The sequence below is a fragment of the Alosa sapidissima genome, chromosome 9 (genome assembly GCF_018492685.1).
Source record: "Alosa sapidissima isolate fAloSap1 chromosome 9, fAloSap1.pri, whole genome shotgun sequence".
Lineage (NCBI taxonomy): Eukaryota > Metazoa > Chordata > Actinopteri > Clupeiformes > Clupeidae > Alosa > Alosa sapidissima.
Window position 1 is genome coordinate 34,485,074 of NC_055965.1, and position 18,925 is coordinate 34,503,998.

The 18,925-nt window shown below is 41.5% G+C and overlaps 1 protein-coding gene and 1 long non-coding RNA gene across 7 annotated transcripts in view; one reads left to right on the top strand and one right to left on the bottom strand.

Annotated features, from left to right (window-relative positions):
* The window catches only part of LOC121718788 (NACHT, LRR and PYD domains-containing protein 3-like), a 1,510,793-nt gene that overhangs the window by 220,462 nt on the left and 1,271,406 nt on the right, over positions 1–18,925 (bottom strand). Inside the window, exons 17-21 of one of the 5 annotated variants that reach the window (XM_042103951.1) lie at positions 15,840–16,013; positions 15,092–15,262; positions 14,329–14,502; positions 12,501–12,547; positions 8,580–9,999 (exon numbers count right to left, since the gene is read on the bottom strand). The exons of 2 other annotated variants lie outside the window; for them this stretch is intronic. In XM_042103951.1, the coding sequence (XP_041959885.1) occupies positions 9,458–9,999; positions 12,501–12,547; positions 14,329–14,502; positions 15,092–15,262; positions 15,840–16,013 (1,108 nt within the window). In that variant the 3' untranslated portion in view covers positions 8,580–9,457. Of the gene's footprint in view, positions 1–8,579; positions 10,000–12,500; positions 12,548–14,328; positions 14,503–15,091; positions 15,263–15,839; positions 16,014–18,925 lie in introns of those variants that run through there. 2 more of the 5 variants (XM_042103945.1, XM_042103944.1) reach the window with 2 other exon arrangements.
* Positions 6,739–7,959, top strand: LOC121719060. Of its 2 annotated transcripts, none has more exons than XR_006034119.1 (3): positions 6,739–6,964; positions 7,165–7,578; positions 7,703–7,959. It is a non-coding gene; the product is annotated as an uncharacterized LOC121719060 (long non-coding RNA). The 2 variants fall into 2 exon arrangements; XR_006034120.1 differs by having other exon boundaries at positions 7,706–7,959.

Genomic DNA, 18,925 nt, shown 5'->3' on the forward strand with positions numbered 1-18,925 from the left:
ACTTAGTGGCTAATATTCACGGGAGAAAAAGACCACCATCCTCTCTTTGGTCTAGGAACTCATACACTCAGACCGTTTATTCTGCGCATGCTCACAATAACATCCCAGTGCACGCAGGCACGCACATCACTGCGTAGGCTACTTTAACATGGCTTTGCCACTTATATTATCAAATATGCTTAACACACCTTATACTGTATTGTTCAGTTAACCAAATATACTGCAACAGAGTATTTTTCTTGTGTTTGTTTCTCTGGACCAAACCCTCTGAAATGTGAAAATGGATCGTTTCACACACAATGCAAAGCTAAATGAATGACCATGTCTCTGCTGGTTGTAAAGCACATTGCGTTACCATCAAGTAACTAGTTTCCTCTAACAGACAAAATGTGTCACAATAGTGATAGCATATAAGAAATATTTCTCTCGTTTCCCACATTACAACTAGATACCCAATGGCTGCACTACTGTATATTGTCACATGACCATACAAGATTACCTATATGCAGTTTTATTAGGTTTACTTACCCAAGGTTGTTAACCGTTGTGCAGTCTAGGCAAGAAGTGATACCCAAAAAATGCAACAGACCACTCAATCAGCGTAACACTTCCACCCGTTATAGGTTATAGGTCTTATGGAAACTCAGACCACCGAACTTTGACTTTTACTGTACACTCGGGGCTCATAAAATTGTCATTATGAGCATGAGCATGCAGTTAGTGTCATACAGTTTGCCAACAGTCTGACAGTATACATGACAACAATATAAGGGTCATTCCATGTCAAATTAGACAAAATCCAGGAAAGTGGTTGATGCACCATCTCAGATTTTGCTCAAAGTTTTGGGTTACATTACTTGACTGTATCGACATAAGAGTGACATGACAAGTGTTACCAAAGTTTGTCTATCTCACAACTAAGATCTGCTAAATATATTTGCTAAATTCCAATGGTTTCAGAAATGTTTTCACCCTTGATGTTGTATCATTGTGCTTTTGACATTAATAAGCTACATGATCATCAGAAATTTGCTGACGACACAACTCTGGTGGGTCTCATCACCAAGGGCGACGAGACCCAATACAGGTTGGAGGTCGACCATCTGACCACGTGGTGCAGGGACAACAACCTCCTGCTGAACGTCAGCAAGACCAAAGAGATTGTTGTTGACTTCCGGAGAGGTCACACCCAACACCTGCCACTGACCATCGACGGTGCTGTGGTGGAGAGAGCGAGCAGCACCAAATTCCTGGGGGTGCACATCAGCGAAGACCTCTCCTGGACCACCAACACTGCATCACTGGCGAAGAGAGCTCAGCGCCGCCTGTACTTCCTGCGGAAACTCAGGCGAGCAAGTGCTCCACCAGCCATCATGACCACATTCTACCGAGGCACCATTGAGAGCATCCTCTCCAGCTGTATCGCTGTGTGGGGCGGAAGCTGCACTGAATACAACAGGAAAGCCCTGCAGCGCATAGTGAACACAGCTGGAAGGATTATTGGTGCTTCACTCCCCTCCCTGAAGGACATTTACACCACCCACCTCACCCGCAAGGCGACCAAAATTGTGAGTGATGCAAGTCACCCCGCTCACAATCTGTTCGATCTACTGCCCTCTGGGAAGAGGTACAGAAGCCTGCGCTCCCGCACTACCAGACTCACCAACAGCTTCATACACCAAGCTGTAAGGATGCTGAACTCTCTCCCTCCTCTCCCCCCTCCACCCCCAGCTACATAACATCCTGGACATTGGACCCACAATGGCCGCGTGCACTACTCCACTTGCACACTTGCACACTTGTACACTTTACAACTTGTTGTTGTTGTCCTGAAAACACAACACATCTGCTGCTCTTACATAACTTGCACCACTATGTCACTTTCTTTCTTACTTAGGTCAAACAGAACTACACAAGCCTTTTATTGGCCTGACTTTGCACTAGTATTTTATTGACTGTCTATGCACAATTTCAACCAAATTTTGCTGCTCTTATTTTTTTCATTATTATATGTGCCCTCTTATTTACTTACTTTTTTGTTACTTGAATGTTATGTTTGTCTGTGGACTTAAATTGGTAAAATATGTCTTGTCTTCACCGTGGGATAGTGAGAAACGTAATTTCGATCTCTTTGTATGTCTGGAACATGTGAAGAAATTGACAATAAAGCTGACTTTGACTTTGACTTTGAAGCATTTCATCTCTTGTAGAAAGACTCACAGACCTCACAGTCTGCAGAAGAAAGACTCCAATCTCAAGCAACCAATCTCACATTAATCACTGTGATGCAAACGTATTCTGTTGTAAAACTAAATATCCCCAAACTAAGATGACATCTACAGGATTTAAAATAACTGGAAATTATATGAAGTCGTGAGCAGGGAGAAAAGATACAGTTCAGCCACACACAGGCATAGAAAGCTTTGACTGTGGCACAAGAATATCAGGACAGTGATGTTATCCTTTTGTGAACTCTGCACAAACAATACAATAATTACTCTTTCACTTTACAAGAATGTTGTAGGATTACTATTATCTTAAAGATTAGATTAAATTAGATTAGATTCAACTTTATTGCATTTAGCAGAGTGTAACTACAGAGCCAATGAAATGCAGTTGACAACCAGCCAGAAGTCCAAAGAGGCATTAAACACAGGACAAGTGCAGGATGAGTACAGTATCCTGTACAGTTATGTAGACAATAGAGTTTAATTATGTACAACAGTGAATAGGTGGATTTTCCAGGTGACTGATAAGAAGTATAGAGGGTTATGTACAGAGTATACAGTTGTGTGCAGAATAATAGCAGTGCTTTTTTTTAAAAAAAAAAAACATCCTTAGAATAGCTGTTAATTACATAATATCAGTGCATTGGGAACACTGCATGTTCAATTTCAAATCAAAACATGACCAAAATTGATCAAGTTTGTGTTATACCTTTACAGAAAGTGAAGAAAAATGAATGTAGGACTGTTCTCTGACACTGTGATCAGCAGCACCGGAGCGCCACAGGGAACTGTGCTCTCTCCAGTCCTGTTCACCCTGTACACATCTGACTTCCGCTACAACACCGAGTCATGCCACATGCAGAAGTTTTCTGTATTGTACAGTGGAGTTTAGTTATATGTTTATACTTACACTTATGTTTACCACTTCTGCTGTAAGTGCATGTTGTGTGTTATGTCTGTATGCTACTGAGACCCTTGAATTTCCCCTTGAGGATCAATAAAGTATCCATCTATCTATCTATCTATCTATCTATCTATCTATCAAAAGTTTGCATTTTTCTTTACAAACTCAAACATTTACTGTTTAAACTGAAAAAAATTCTCAAGATTTTGCTTTACTTTGAATCAGTGCACTAATATTTAGTTGCATTACCATATTTCTGAGAATTACTTCACATCTGTGCTGCATGGAGTCGACCAACTACTGGAGATTTAATTATATTCCACAATTCCTCTGCATTTCTGGGTTTTGCTACAGAAACAGAACATACATTTTTGATGCCACCCCACAAGTTTTCTATAGGATTGAGGTCTTGGGATCGGGCTGGCCACTCCATAATGTCAATCTTATTAGTCTGGAAGCAAGATTTTGCTTGCTTACTGGTGTGTTTTGGGTCATTGTCTTGTTGAAACACCTATTTCAAAGGCATTTCCTCTTCAGCATAAGACAATATGACCTCTTCAAATTTTTTGATGTATTGAAACTGATCCATGGTGTCTGGGGTGCGATAAATAGGTCCAACACCACAGTATGAGAAACAGCCCCATAACATGAATTGTGCACCACCATGCTTTACTGTCTAATGTGGGTCACTGGACAAACTGTCTGCAGCTCCCATGCACTGAACTCAAAGCACAGCACACTGTGAAGACAGTAAAGCATGGTGGGGCACAATTCATGTTATGGGGCTGTTTCTCATACTGTTCCAAACAGAACGCGCCTGCTAGGAGAGAGGGAGTTCATGACTTCAGTTGCCTATTCACAATGTGATGTATTGTTATCGGCAGATCCTATCACTGGTTACAACAATGATCAAATTAGTAGGCTATCTACTGTATTGGAGTTTTCTTTCTTTTTGACATTTTGGTTTGGAGATTGTTCAGAGCAAAGACAAAATTTGCTAAAGCAAAGACAAAATCTGAAGAGAAGAGAAAAACACATGCATGCACACACGGACACACACACACACACACACACACACACACACACACACACACACACTCACACAAATGTGGCAGCAGACAAGACTTTCCACTTTTCTGGCGTTTTTTGCACTTCTGGTTAGATGCTAACTGCATTTTGTTGTCTCTATCCTTGAACTCTGCACAATGATAATCTGGTTGAATCTAATCTCATCAAATCTAATCTAAAAGACACAGACATCAAACATCACACACACACATGATGACACACAAGCATGGAATGTGTGTGTGTGTGTGTGTGTGTGTGTGTGTGTGTGTTTAGTTACAGTTGCCCTTTGGCTTCAAATTAAAGAGATCTCTTTCTCTCTCTCTCACACACACACACACACACACACACACGCACACACACACAAACATAAACCCGCACACAAACTCATAAACTCATTTGTATATTGCACATTGCCGTTTCTGACCTTAACTGACTCGTCTATCTATCTGAGGTCTATCTATCACTTGATGACGTCAGTCACCGTTGCCATGTCATTCCTACTCAGAGGAATGTTAATGGCAGGAGCACATGAGCATGTGTGTCTTAACGCTAGAACTGCCACACATTTCAAAACTATACAGTAACTACATTCAGGGAAGTGCATAGGCATTTTGGGGAGGCCATTGCTCTTACCAGAAAAAAGGGCACCCCCCCCCCTTACAGGAAGATCATTTGGGTGTTTTGGGTGTTGAGATGATCTGCATCTCCATTTACCAAACGCTATAGTTTTGCTAACATCTCCACTGTTAACGTGAAATATGTCTCCATGCAAGGTAGTGTCAAGCAACAGTGAAGTGAAAACCTTATCATGCAGGTAGCCAATGTTCACGTCACCTGAGTCAGACAGAAAACGGGCCCTGCTTGCTCTGTTAAAGTTTGTATGCCCCTTCCAAACCCCGTTAAAAGGGTATATTTAACAGCCAGAATTTAAAAATTTTCCCGGGCTAGACACCCCGAACCCCCCATAATATGATCAGCACCACCTCTCACAAAATACTATCGACGTCCCTGCTACCGGTCCGTCAGAAATATGACAACTGTTATCTGGTCCGTTTAGTGAAAAATGTTTCTGTAGACTGTTTGGACAGCAAAGGCAGATTACAGCCTAATAATAAAAACAGCTGCTGGAATTCATTTCTGTGTGGGCCTGAGTTATAATATATGACATAATGTATTACATTTTCATTGTGTTTATATTGTGCACCAGCCTGCACAGCGACAGCAAAGAGAGAAGCGCTGGCTGCACGCGCACGTCGCTTGCACGCGCATGCGCAAACGGTCGCGTCGCGGTCAGTGGGGGGCTTTTTTGATATTGTGCACAGGGGCCCATATTTGTTAAATCCGTCCCTGGTCAAGACTACCTAGTTAATTAGACCAGATAATAAAATACTATTTGTAATGTATAATGTTTAATTTGGCGGTATGGCTCTGTTCTGGGAGCCCCCTGCCCTTCCACGTGTAAACATGAAAAGTCTAAGACAGAGAGAGAAGCAGATAAACCCCCCATGGGGTACAGAACAGACCAGGCATCAATGGCAGCAACTAGACATTGATAAGGCTGATGTGTGAGGAGGAGATGGGGTACAGAACAGACCAGGCATCAATGACAGCAACTAGACATTGATAAGGCAGATGTATGAGGAGGAGATGGGGTACAGAACAGACCAGGCATCAATGCAGCAACTAGACATTGATAAGGCAGATGTATGAGGAGGAGATGGGGTGGAGGTGGGGGACAGAACAGACCAGGCATCGTCAACACTAAACAACCTCATAGCTTTCACAGTTTTGCAGATTGTAATGAACATTGGTAGTAGAATTGTAGTGTTCTTACACAAGGAATGGCAATAGTTATACGGAACAGTTGTTGGGTGAATCTTACCCTGGTTGCTGCATGAGGTAGCACTGTTCCCCATCAGAACTGTATTTGATCTGCTTCTGTGAACTGTCTGTGTGTTTGCAGCTCTGGGCCCAGAGGAAGGAGGTAAAAGGGACTTGGTAAGTAGTGTTAAGAGAACTCAGGCCATCTGGACTGAAAAAGCTCAAACAATATCAGTTATTAGATTTGATTAGATTAGATTCAACTTTCTTGTCATTTAGCAGAGTACAGGTACAGAGCCAATGAAATGCAATTGACATCCAACCAGAAGTGCAAAAGAAACATTAAGTACCAAGTGCAGGTAGAGTATGGCTGTGTAGACCATAGAGATTAATAATGTACAGTGTATAGTTGGATAAATATAGGTTTCCAGATGACATGTCTACAGAGATAAATAGAGTATATAAGTTGAGTATAAATAGACATTCTATATATACATGTAATATACTGTATATGTACAGTATATTACATACAGTATAGTATGGGGTGTTAGCAGTGCAAAGTCATAGGTGAAACAGTGTACAGTAGGAGTAATGTAAACAGGTAAGCAGTGCAATACAGTCAATGTAAACAGGTAAACAGTGCAGTAGTAAAAAGTAAACAGGTAAACTAGTAACAGCTAAAGAGCAAATGCTAGACAGGTCTTTCTCTTCCTCTGGAAAGAAGCTGTACCTGAGCCTGCTGGTGCGGGAGCACAGGCTCCTGTATCGCCTGCCAGATGGGAGTCGACTGAAAAGACCACGGAAACAGGTGGTCTGGTGTATCTTACCCTGGTTGCTGCATGAGGTAGCACTGTTCCCCATCAGAACTGTATTTGATCTCCTTCTGTGAACTGTCTGTGTGTTTGCAGCTCTGGGCCCAGAGGAAGGAGGTAAAAGGGACTTGGTAAGTAGCGTTAAGAGAACTCAGGCCATCTGGACTGAAAAAGCTCAAACAATCACAGTTATCCATCCCTGGCTACTTCACCACCTCTACCTGTGAAGTCAAAACACCTTAGTGTCACAATTGATTCTACAGTTTCCTTTGACTCTCACATCAAATACACTCAAAGCCCAACATAATCTTGCACCCTCTTATCTTTCAAGCCTCCTGACCCCTTACCTACCTACCCGCACCTTACGCTCCACTGATGCCCACCTCCTATCCACCCCACTGCACATCTCCGTTCCATGGGTGACAGGGCTTTTAGCGTGGCTGGCCCCAAACTCTGGAACTCCCTTCCACTCCCACAAACTCTGTGATTAATTAATCTAAATCAATCACATGCATCCATTTTTGCTATGAACTTATCTTAACATCAATTTTGTCAGATGAGTGAATCAATGAAGAGCCAAACCATCTTTATAAACTTTAAAGTTCAACTTCTCTCTTTTATGATCATTTCCCCTTTGGCTCAGGCATCAGTAGTTCCTGGTGTCAGATTTTTAGTATGATGCAAATGACTGAAGCTACAAATCACTGTCAATGGCATGTGCAGAGTAAGCTACCCTAACACCAAGGTAATGTGTGGTATACCCCCCATGATTTATCCTTTTATGGCCATTCAAACATGTTGTTTCTGCTAAATGTAATGTTGTAGATTTTTGTTCACGTAATTATAAGGTTGTTTCCTTTTCTATCCAGTAGGTGGCAGTCAAAGATAAGAAAACGCAGGGCTCTAAGAAAACGAGAAAAAAAAGCAGCATAGCCTACAAGTGCGAATCGAAATGCAATGTGTGAATTTATTGGAATGGAAATAAATGTAACCACCTTCAACATACTTTTGAAGACATTTTGTTTCAAGTGTGCAACACATGTACTCAATTTAGTAAGGGAGTTTGTCGGTTAGTTAGTTAGTCAGTCGTAGTGTAGGCCTATAGGCTAAGCAAACAATACGCTACGTTAGCAAAGTAACTTTAACAAGGCTGGCGGCTAGCATTATTATCATCAAGAGGTGTGCTAACTTGTAGGCCTACCTCCAGATTGCTTTGCATTGAGGTGATACTAGAGCCAGGCTACCTATTAAACATGCTCTGGTGATATTTCAGACTTGACGAACTCCCATGGTAGGCAACGGGAATTCCTTACTGCAGAAATAGTAGATTGATGCTCCTGTCAACAGGACTAGTCTGGGCGTTCTTTTTAAAACGTAGGCTAAACGTTTCATTCAAAGCAGCTTTCTCGTCTGCGTCCTTCAGTCACTATAGCCACACTGCACTGTGTCAAATGTCACCACGAAATGTGATTAAGCAGCTTTATTTTCTTTAATGCCTTAATATTTCTGTAATTAATTAATCAAAGTCAATGTGCTTTTGACAGCCCTAGTTATTATACTACTGCAATACACTAATCTGGTACAGTGTTGCACTGAATAGAGAGATGATCTTGGTGGTCAATGCATGAAATGTCCAACTACGGAAAAAGGAAGTTTGAAGAAAAGAAACAAAAATCACAAAATAAAAATCACATATTCTGTTTTGTTATAGCATAGAAACAATTAAACAAATCAACTGACAACAGGTTCATCACATCTCCTTTCAGAATCTTTATTCAGACATTTAAAAGTCAGAAACACATTTTATTTACATATTTTAAGTCAGAAAAACAAGCATTTCTTTTGCTATGTCAACACATACTGTATAGAACCACTGACACCTCAGATCAGCAAATAACTTTTTCAAAGAAATTCAGCAAATAACTAAACTTTACAGAGAACAGAATACATCATATTGTTGTTGTTGAAAACATTCTCATAATCCACACATTCATTTTCAGGAGAAGAGCATAATATAAAGAAAGCAATATCAGCATTTGTTTAGTTTCATCAGAACAGTAATTATATAACTGAATATACTGTACATACATACATACATTACATGTATGAACAAGAGTGTGTGTGACTGGTGTTCCTGCAGTTCTTTATACAGTATGGGCCAAAGCTGGAACTATTGCCATAGCAACAAGCCCTGCTCAACTGCCAGAACAAGCATCACAATGGATGTTGCTACGGTTACGTGGTTACTGTGGAATGTTGGAGTGTCTTGACTTGATGAATTTAAGTCTGAATTTTGGCAGTTTGTTAAATAAAAAACAGTGTTAAACAAACCACACACACACACACACACACACACACACACACCACACACACACACACACACACACACGCTATATTAGCTTGATGTGTGTGATATGCCAGATCTGATGCAAAGCAAAAATACCCTCTTTCCTAAAGTTGTTTGTAAAAGAGCTTCTTGTGCCTACAAGCCTGTATTACATTACAGTGTCATACAAACCACACACACACAGACACACACACATAGTAGAAAGAGAGAAAGAGAGAGAGAGAAAGAGAGAGAGAGAGAGAGAGAAAAGGGTGGATGTACCTGTTGGAGGACGAGCTCATGTGATCTTGCGCAGGGACACTGAGGAGCCCCAATAAACCCAAAACCCTGGATAGAGGGGCTCAGTGAATGTGGAGTGGAACGTGTGCAGGTGGGTGAGTGTGTTAGTGGAGACGCTGTAGAAGGACAGAGTGCCGGCCGGCCAGTCCAGGTAAACTCCTACTGTTCTGGAGCGGGAGGAGGGGGCAGGTATGTCAGTGTGTTTATTATTGTGGCAGACAGAGTAACTGTGATCACCAGAGCAGAACAGACTCCAGGACTTGGCATTCCGTCCCATTATGACGTCAGCACTGTTCCCTTTCCTCTCGGTGCTTTTATAGGCCACAGATATACGAGCTCCACCATCAACACTCCACTCAGCCTCCCAGTAGCAGCGTCCAGTCAGACCCTCTCTACACAACACCTGATGCCAGGAGTCAAATCTCTCTGGGTGTTCAGGATACAGCTGCTCGTTATCCACACATGTCACCTTTCTGTTCCCCTCAGAGAGAGAGAGATTTCTGTGTGCTGTGTTTGGGTCCAGTGTGAGATCACAGAGATCTGCAGACAAGAGAGGAGAGAACATGAGAACACACACACCATGTCAACACAAACAAACAAACAAACACACACACACACAGTATGTCAGTACAAACACACGCCCACACACCTTAACAACACACACACACACACACACACACACACACACAGAGAGAACATCCTCATCAGAATATGGGGAACACACACACACACACATATGCAGACAAGAGGAGTGGGTGGCATGGAACACACACTCCTACTCAATCTACCCACACACACACACACTCCTACTCAATCTACCCACACACACACCTACTCAATCTACCCACACACACACACTCCTACTCAATCTACCCACACACACACACACACCTACTCAATCTACCCACACACACACACTCCTACTCAATCTACTAACACACACACACAAACACACACACACACCTACTCAATCTACCCACACAAACACACACACACTCCTACTCAATCTAACAACACACACACCTACTCAATCTACCCACACACACACACAAACACACACACACCTACTCAATCTACCCCCACACACACACACACACTCCTACTCAATCTACCAACACACACACCTACTCAATCTACCCCCCCCCCCCCACACACACACACACACACACAGTCCTACTCAATCTACCAACACACACACCTACTCAATCTACCAACACACACACACACACACTCTTACTCAATCTACCAACACACACACACACACACACACTCCTACTCAATCTACCAACTCATACACAGGCACACACATAGACATACACACACAGGTACACACACACACACACACACTCCTACTCAATCTACCAACACACATACACACACAAACACACACACACTCCTACTCAATCTACCAACACACACATACACACCTACACACTCCTACTCAATCTACCAACACACACACACACACACTCCTACTCAATCTACCAACACACACACACTCCTACTCAATGTACCAACACACACACACACAAACACTCCTACTCAATCTACCAACACACACACCTACTCAATCTACCAACTCACACACACACACACACAAACACTCCTACTCAATCTACCAACACACACACCTACTCAATCTACCAACTCACACACAGGCACACACATAGACATACACACACAGGCACACACACACACACACACACACACACAGAGAGAACATCCTCATCAGAATATGGGGAACACACACACACATATGCAGACAAGAGGAGTGGGTGGCATGGAACACACACTCCTACTCAATCTACCCACACACACACACACACTCCTACTCAATCTACCCACACACACCTACTCAATCTACCAACACACACACACACACACTCTTACTCAATCTACCAACACACACACACACACACACACTCCTACTCAATCTACCAACTCATACACAGGCACACACATAGACATACACACACAGGTACACACACACACACACACACACTCCTACTCAATCTACCAACACACATACACACACAAACACACACACACTCCTACTCAATCTACCAACACACACATACACACCTACACACTCCTACTCAATCTACCAACACACACACACACACACTCCTACTCAATCTACCAACACACACACACACACACTCCTACTCAATCTACCAACACACACACACACACACACAAACACTCCTACTCAATCTACCAACACACACACCTACTCAATCTACCAACTCACACACACACACACACAAACACTCCTACTCAATCTATCAACACACACACCTACTCAATCTACCAACTCACACACAGGCACACACATAGACATACACACACAGGCACACACACACACACACACACACACACACACTCCTACTTAATCTACCAACTCTCTCACACACACACAAACACACACTCAATCTACCAACTCTTACACACACACACACACAAACACACACACTCCTACTCAATCTACCAACACACACACACACACACACACACACACGCTCCTACTCAATCTACCAACACACACACACACACTCCTACCCAATCTACCAACACACACACACACACACAAACACACACACTCCTACTCAATCTACCAACACACACACACACAAACACACACACCTACTCAATCTACCAACATACACACACACACACACACACACACATAAACACACACACACTCTTACTCAATCTACCAACAAACAATCTACCAACACAATAAATAATTAGCCTGGGTGTTCCCATGCTGCCTTGCGCGCGATTTGATTCACGCTGTTAAGGAAACTACCGCCCTAATTTTTGCCTCAGATAGGGAATCAATCACAGAACAAGGGGGGAAAGCAAGACGATGATGAGCTATGCACAGACGCATTTGATAGACATCCGTGGCACCCAATAAACGGATCTGGGCATTTTTTTCAAATACGAAAATGAACGTTTGGTTCCCAGACCACGTCTCAATGAGAAGTGATGGCGCTAGCCAGGCTAATAAACAATAATAAAAAAGAAAAAGAACTTACATCTCAGCAAACGTGGTCGTGCTCTGTCTAAAGAAGCATGGTCAGTTCTGTAAGAAAAGCAAAATGTCAGAAACATGTACCATTTGACAGATGTCAACACTGCTGATTTTCTATTTGTGCCACCTGTGAAATGTAAGGTGATTTATTATCCCACAGAAACGTCTGCTGCCATATATAAATTATACATATATATATATATATATATATATATATATATATATATATATATATATATATATATATATATATATATATATACTGAGATAAGGGTATTCAACACAGAATGAAAAGTCCAAAATGGAAAATATGCCAAAATTTACTAAAGGTGTGACACATTACGACTAAGAAGTTGGATGCTAAATGGTACAAGAAAAGAAGCAAAACTGGAAGGGAGAGATGAGAATGGGGGCGAGAGAAAGAAGTGGCTATATATATATATATATGTGTGTGTGTGTGTGTGTGTGTGTGTATATATATGTATATATTTGTGTGTGTGTGTGTGTGTGTGTGTGTGTATATATGTATATATAAACATATACGCTTTGCATACACGCATACAAAGGCTCCCACTTGTCCCAAGGTGACGCCTCAAGGCTCCTTTAGTTCTCAGAAGGAGAATCATGAAGTAAAAAGCCCCAGCACTGTCTGTCCTTTACTTAGATAGAGTTAGTGAGCAACCTGAGAACTACCTCTGAATAACAAATGCACTTTCCAACAGTGAAAATACATTATTTAATGCATGATCAGGGACCACCAGCAACACAAGCAAGTCTTTCTTTCTGTTAATCTTGCAGCCTGGAATCTGAGAGGTGTTCAGATTCGGTAAACAGTCATGAATGTTTATGGTCAATATGCTTTCTCGGAACAGTTACACACAAACAGAAAACAGTTTCCTTAACATTTGGCTATGCCTGCGAATTTGAATGCACCTCTAATTATTTGCACTATTGCATGTTGCATCAAAGAGATCAATATACTTCAGTGTAAAGCAGCTAATATAATACACATTTGAAAATAGGCCGGTACGCTCGGTATGAAGAAATAACTATGGTCTCCAAAAATAGAGACAATCAGCACGGTTCCATGCAGCAAATAAACGGTTTCAAATCAGTTTATTGGGAATAAACCGAATATGCGCGTGTCTTGTAAACACCTTATTCTGATTGAAATAAACCGAAAAAGGCCATATTCAGTTTATTAATAAACCAAAGCATATGCCTGTTTTAAACGGAATATTGGGTCATGAAAACACTTTAAACGGAATATGCTCCCAGAAGGAAAAGTGTTGTAGGCCTGCGCATGCTCAATTCCCACAGAATTAGGATAACATGAACCAATTGTCTCTCTGGCACTTTCCTAATCATGGCAAAACAACGCACACACTTTTGGATAGACGAGTAGACAAACTTATGTCTTGCAATCATGCACGTCATGGAGTTCATTGACGGGAGAAAATGTCGTAATAGCGACGTTTTTAAAAAGTTTTGTTAAAAACTTGATGAGGATGGCTATCGATGTACGCTTGAACAAGTGAAATATAGGTGGAAGACCCTGAAGCCGTTGTATTATACAGCCAAAAGAGGGAATTCCACCAGTGGAAATTTACGTCAGGACGTTGGGAGCCTATTAGGCTGCGTCACTGACTTATTTGGAATAATGTCGATTGCTATGTAATCAGCAATATGCTCAAAATGTGACATTCTACTTGCTTGTAAACAGGTTAAACGGAATATTGACATAATTTGGGCAATAGACTGATTCAAAACGGTTTATTCCTGGCATGAAAACGTGCTGAATGTGCAACAATGGGGGTTCTTTCTGAACATACTTCAGTATCTCCAGTTTACAGACAGGATCCTCCAGTCTAGCAGATAACAACTTCAGTCCTGATTCTCCAGGATAATTGTAGCTGAGATCAAGCAGTTTTAAATGGGAGGGGTTTGAAGACAGAGCTGAAGCAAGAAAACCACAACCCTTCTCTGAGATGAGACAATCAGAGAGCCTGAGAGAGAGAGAGAGAGAGAGAGAGAGACTCTAGTAAATTGAATATGATGACTGTGATGCGAAGTGTGGAGGAGATATCTATTGAATTAGTACACACTCCTCCTTAGACACATTTGTTTTTACAGTTGTCAAAATGGAACTGAAAAATCTTCCGATCAGCACTATATCTATTCAGCACCTAAATGACATTGTTGGCCAGTGGACTTTCAGAATAGGCATTATTATTAATAGTTCTAAAAATGATAGAACATATCAATAGACTACAGAACTGCTCCAGTGCTCTAAATAAATGTGCAGGCACCATGTAAAACACACTGTACTTGGCCTCTGGCCTCGTGCCTAATTGCAAATAACAGCCATGGTGATATCTGCTACCGATGCCACTCTCACTCGTGCCATATTACTTTATTGTAACATAATGGGTCACGGACTAGACCAATCCAGAAACAGATTTTGAAACTCTAAGCATAAGCAATAAGGTTCAGCATGTTCAATGCTACTTTTTGGTGCTGACCAATTGATGTTATATTGTCATGGTTTTTCTCCCTAATCAGGAAATCTAAGATGATAATAAAATGTATACCCACCTTAATGTGTGTATTTTGCAGTTAAAACTGGACAGTCCTTTTGAGAGAAGCTGAACTCCAGAATCCCCCAGGTCATTGTCACTCAAATCCAGCTGTAGCAGGGAGTTTGGTGACTGTAGAACTGAAGCAACAATCTCACAGGATTTATCTGTGAGTTTACAGTCAGCAAATCTGCAACAACATTTGACAGAATTATGACAGAACTCAACATATCACTATGCAAGGTTACTTTGAATCAAATCGACTAAATTTAGTGAAATGCACAGAAAATGGTACCAGTGTAAACAGTTGATGCTGCATTTAGATTAGCTGATTATTGATTGATTCATGATTCATTTGTTGCCTGTAGTGAGGACTACAGAGTCCTTCTGCAGTAACAGTAACAGGACACATACTGTAGCCTACTTGTAAACAACACTAGAATTACATTAGAAGTACATTTATTCCTGGGTTTCCCGCTTTTCCTTGATTATGGTATCTGCCAATCAAATGTACTGTTGTTCTGTATGGAGACACTACAGTAGGAAATGTATTTTGTTATTCAAGAGTTTTTGAATAAAGAGTTTTTTGCTCAAGTCTGTAAATCAAATGTTCTGTTCTGTGTGGAGATTACACAATAGGGATGCAATTCTATGTATCCTCATGTATGTAAATGTAAGTATGTTTAAATAAATAAACACAAAAATAAATAAATAAATAAATCCAGACTACATCTTGATGTTTCTAGTTCTCTAGACATACTACATACTGAAGTGTTTCAACTTTGCGGTGAGGATCCTCCAGTGTAGCAGATAACAGCTTCTGTGCTGATCCTCCAGAATGATTGTTGTTCACGTACAGCTCCTTCACACAGGAGGGGTTTATCATTAGAGCCAGAGACAGACAAACATAACCTTCATCTGACACACCACACTTGCTGAGTCTGAGAGAGAAAGAAAGAGGAGGGGGTGGGGGGTTAGCCCATCAGGTCTGGTCACTCATCCATCCCATCCATACACACACACGCACGCACAGACACACACACACCCTTTGCTGTGACAAAAGTCCATCAATGTATTAGTTCAGTCCATGGAGATAAAGACTTTCAAACAGACTTTTCAAACGAGGGGGGGTTATTTTATAATTAAAAGCCTGTACACACCAGATACGTCATGAAACCCCGGAGTGAAGATTTCAACTTAACACATACTGTAGGCCAGTGCAGTGTAATCGAACCACGGTACACAATCGGTTGAGCCCATCAGGTTAGTTCACTCATCCATCCCATCCATACACGCATGCACGCACACACACACACACCCTTTGCTGTGACAAAAGTCCATCAATGTATTAGTTCAGTCCATGGAGACCGACAGACTTTCCGATCGTGATGGCCGTTCAAACGAGTGTCTTTCAAGAAAATCCTCCGTGTTAACTAGTCTATGTGTTAGGTTTAGTCTACGTTGACTGTTCCACTAGGTCGCTAAAAGAATGTGTAAAACAAACCGTAAGCTACAGTACCTTTTAGGCGACACACAAACACAACACACAATTAGCAGGGCCAGCAGCGGAGACTGGTCACTGGTGGGCAGGGATGACGCGAGGCGACCGTTGCCCTGAGAATCGCTGTTGAGTTGGGAAGGTTGGCTGCGCGTGCGATGAGCTTCCAGGCTAACGGTTTCCACTCGAGGCTTTTCCAACGTCCACCAAGTTGTAATGTTAACGTTAACTTAGTCTCACTATGGCAGACTCCCTCTTCTCTGTCCTTCCCGATCAACAGTAAACAGCTCCCAAGACGTTTGTACCGGAATGTGTTAATACTCTCTTGCTGATCTAGTTAGCACTAGAGCTAGCACTTACCGCTTCAGTCACCAAATGACTAACGTTAACGTCTTCCCTCAAACAACTGCCACATCCAGCTACTACTAACCTCCGCAATGTCGACTCAACAGACTCATACTGAAAATAATACGTGACTATCGACCTCAGTGACTGTACGACCTAACTTTACTACAGTAGACTGAACTGTTATGACAGCTTGTAGCCTTTTTAGTAACTTTTTCATCCCACTGTCAAAACCGTGTAGCTTCATGTCTTCTCTGTTTTCCAACTGTCCCGGTTGCTAGGCAGCGACTGCGAGTGCGACGTCACCCAAACCCCACGGGTTTCCCGTTTACCAACAAAACTAGATGCGCGCGCAGCCGTGGGGCAGAAGACGCATGGTGGCCGTCCACAACGTTATAAACTTAACCTAAATAGTCGGCTGCTGTAAGCTACAATCAGATTTTTTTGTATACCCCTGTCGTCTCAATGATAATAACATCTCATTTCAGACTATATTTCAGAGTTTGCCGTTCATTTGCATTATTAATATAACCTCGTATTTTGTCATTGTTGGCGAAGACATGCATTCCGTTAGGGATATTGAACATATTGAACAATCTAACCATGGTGATTTCGAATTGGTGCAGTTTTCAGCACAAAAACTCAATTTATTCTTTTCATGGAGAGCATTGTTGCGCACGCATGTTTTTGTGACGTTGCATAGAAATCCATACATAAATAATATTTATCCCATTACTTGTGTTACTAAACATACATCAACTCAGTTACATAACACATGCACAGGCTATGATATGTTAAAAGTCTGCTAAGAGGGCATAGCCTTAGAGACTGATCTGCAGCACTTGTCAGCATAGCCTATAAAACTATGGCAGGCTGCACTGCATCCTGGGTTCAAATGCCTAAATAGCCTATTCTAAACTAACATGATGCACATTCCATTTCTGTGAATAAACATAGTTTTTCTTTTCATGCACATCATGTGCATCGAGAAGTTCTCTGTTCATTGTTGCAGCGAGATTCCATTCTATAGAGCCTGCCGAAAAAAATCATCACACCTTAAAAGGGCTTCAATGAATTTATATTAACAGGGACACCATGTCACCATGCTGATTATATTGCTAATTATAACAACAGTGTGCGGGGACTGATATTGTACGCCTATCTTGCCAGTGGCAGGGGGGGTTGCTGTCATCACCCCACATTTCATGAACTGTTGTGAAGTTAGGGATTAGGGATTTCAATTAATAGTACCCACCAGTGCCGGAGTGGGGCCACTTTTCAGCCCGGGAGTTTCACGCCCAAGACCGGCCCACTTTTTTAGTGGTGGTGGAAATTAGATAAATAAAGCAACATTTCAGCTCTTACTATCCTGTAGTTTTTATTAGTAGGCTACCAATATTCCACTATTCCACAAGGATAGGTTGATAAGGTTGATAACAAAAACAGGAAGGAAGAAATAAAGCATTTGAAATGTATCCCAAAATTCCACTAAGAGGCATATTGAACTATTGTTTACATGGTTTTTTTTGCATGGGTCAGCTATCATGTTGTTGTTTGGTGATTTGCTCCTTTACTACACCCACTTCTGAGCAAACAAGGCATATAGGTTGATCATGTAGCTACTGCAGTCATATACAGTTCTTTCTTACATAAAATAACTTTAATTCATATGGTTAACACTATTATCCTTCCTACTTGTCCCTGTAGTCGTAGCTAATTTCGGGCTGATCATTTTCAGCGGGGGACTGGCTGATCTGCTGCTCAGAGGTTTTTGTTTTTAGGCCTAGACTACTGCATACAGATCAAGCTTGACCCACTGTAAAATATCAAATTAGTCCTTTCAGTATACTAAGTCCTTCCTTAGTATTTTCAGTGTAATTGTACTACTAAGGTCTGTGGTCATTGTAAGGGCCCTCTATTATGCTAGGCTATATCGTTTTCAAGACAACAGGCTACCCATATCTATTATGCTAGGCTATATCGTTTTCAAGACAACAGGCTACCCATATC